General features: G+C 36.9%; 1 protein-coding gene across 1 annotated transcript; it reads right to left on the reverse strand.

Moving 5' to 3' along the window:
• Window positions 1-1,059: 1,059 nt before the first annotated feature.
• On the reverse strand, window positions 1,060-1,327 carry PCYB_141700 (hypothetical protein; the record flags this gene model as incomplete). The annotated part of the gene is made up of 1 exon (XM_004224641.1): window positions 1,060-1,327. A coding segment is annotated over one exon (268 nt), but the record flags the coding sequence as incomplete, so codon positions are not given.
• Between the last annotated feature and the right edge of the window lie 1,067 nt (window positions 1,328-2,394).

The following is a 2,394-nucleotide window of genomic DNA, read 5'->3' on the forward strand; positions in this document are numbered from 1 at the left end:
TAATTGCCCCATCTGTGGAAGCTCGTCAATTTCTTCTTCTCTTTATTCAGCGTGCATATGTCCTTACCATAAAGCTGTTGCGCACTTTAGCGCCTGTGTGTGTGCATTAGGGGAAAAAAAAAAAAAAAAAAAAAAAAAGAAAAGAAAGAAAGATAGAAAAAGCATGTGCATGAACATTTGTATAAACAAATAAACCCTCAAATACTCAAAGTCTCAACGGCGCAAAACTGTCTTTCGCAACGACCCAACTTCCTACAGACCCTTTTCCATGTGCCAAGCAAAACGCCCTCCCCTTTTGCATATCCCCTAGATGTTCACCTATTTTTATTTGAACATTTGCATTTATTATGCTGGAAATTTACAAGCCCACTTGATAACTCAGTTGGAAGAGAGACACAGAAATGAAGATAGGGCAATGAGGAGCTTGTGAACATCATAAGCCACGCCTCTTCGGCGTCATTCGCTTCTAACTTCGTTGCTCTCCCCCAGAGGTGTCATATGCCTACATGTACACCTACACTTGCGTATTAGCATTCACGCACAAGTTAACGCGCCTCAATGCAGAGACAACCCACTGCAATGTTAAAAATAGCAAAAAAAAAAAAAAAAATTGATACAAAAATTTCATCAGTCGAGTCAATAGAAGATTCTTAAACGGTTCATTTCGTACATAAAAATTTGTGCTCTGGTTCACGAATATGGTTGTTTCCCTGATGGCGATGGTCCACATACATCGCTAACATTAGGGGGTTAATAAATATGTGACACAAGTAGGAGGTAGAATTGAAAAGGGTTAAATTTCATGACACGTAAAAAAAAAAAAATTTTTAAATACGAACGGCAGCGCAGTTGCAATATACGCCAAAAGGAACGCATCAAAGAGGGGGGGGTGGAAAAAAAAAAATTCACGTGCACATTTTTACACATCCCAAGTTCCAGCTAATTCATCATACCATAAAAAGCGTAATGAGTAAAATGTAAAAACCGAAGATGGACTCACACAAAAATAAGTCGAAATGTTATTTAAAAAATTCCCTTATTCCGTCTAACCGTTTTTACCTTTTTTGCTTTGCAATTTTATGTGAAAATCGACATCGCTGTATGTTCTTAAGATAAACTTTTTCCTGCGCATGTCTGAATCGGACAAAGACGTCAGGTCTCCTTTTACAGATTTTTTTCCTTTAACTCTTTTTTTATTCGTTCGAGCGCTTCCTCTATTTTGTTGACTTTCGTTTGGATCTTCCTTGTTACTTAACCCCACGAAGTTGAGTATAGAATCTCTGTGTGCATAATACAAGTACGAGCAAACTGAAATTAGCGTTAGCATTTTGATGCGCGTAAATGTACTTCTCTCAAAATATATATGCCTATATATATTCGCGCATATGCATGTTGGTCGTGGCTTGTGCCCCTCCCGTACGTCTGTAAATTAAAAAAATGAAAATCGTGGGGGTATCATCTGGTGTGCAGTTCTGCTAATCCGTTATATCTTATCCCCTCTTGGCATGGGCGTTGTCATATGGTTATCCTTTACGTTTCTCTTAAATGTAATTAAGTGCACTACTCCTGTGGGAAAATTATTTGAAGAAGTCCTGTGCGCCCCTTTTTTAAGCACGAATGTGAAGGCTACGGCTGGGGGATGCATTCATTTTGCGCATAATAACAGGTGGCACTATTTTATGTGCAGCGACGTTGCTTGCGGAGGGCATAAAGCGTACACATAAATACAACACTCACATGCACACACGCACGCGTATACCTTTAAAATGACACACAAAAAAGGGCCATTTTGCCACAAACCGTGCGCAACCACTCTGTTAAGCGAAATTTTTCATATAAATTGAAGAAAAACAAAACAGTTGCAAACTCGTTGCGAAGTTTTATTATGAAAGAAAAAAAAGCGAAATGAACTTCACAAAAAGGACTCACCAAAAGAGGAATGTTCACCAAGCCGTGGTTTTAATTTTTTTTAAATTCCACTTGCTAACTGATAAATTTTTTTCTCTCGATATATTGTTGCATAGAGAAGAAGTGAAAAAAAAAAAAAAAAAAAGTGTCCCCTTCAACCGTTGTTCTTAAATTCTTCATTGTTCTGCTGCTTTCCCCTGAAGGGTTAAAGTTAAAAATGACAGAAAAAAAAATCCTCAGTTTGTGTGGAATAAAGCCTCAAAGCTTAAGAAAATAAACCGCCTTGTTGCATTTATGCAAAAACGTAATTTGACAAAATAGCTTTAAAATGGCAGATTTAATGAAAAATTGATATGCATAAATGTGCGTGTAAGAATGAATTTGTGAACATATTTGCAGTTTGTTTTTTTCTTACTTCGCAGCAAGCGAAAAAGTCTTGTTAAAAATTAAAAAAAAAAAATGACTCCATCGCCAAAAAAAAAAAAA

The sequence above is a fragment of the Plasmodium cynomolgi genome, chromosome 14 (genome assembly GCF_000321355.1).
Source record: "Plasmodium cynomolgi strain B DNA, chromosome 14, whole genome shotgun sequence".
NCBI lineage: Eukaryota > Apicomplexa > Aconoidasida > Haemosporida > Plasmodiidae > Plasmodium > Plasmodium cynomolgi.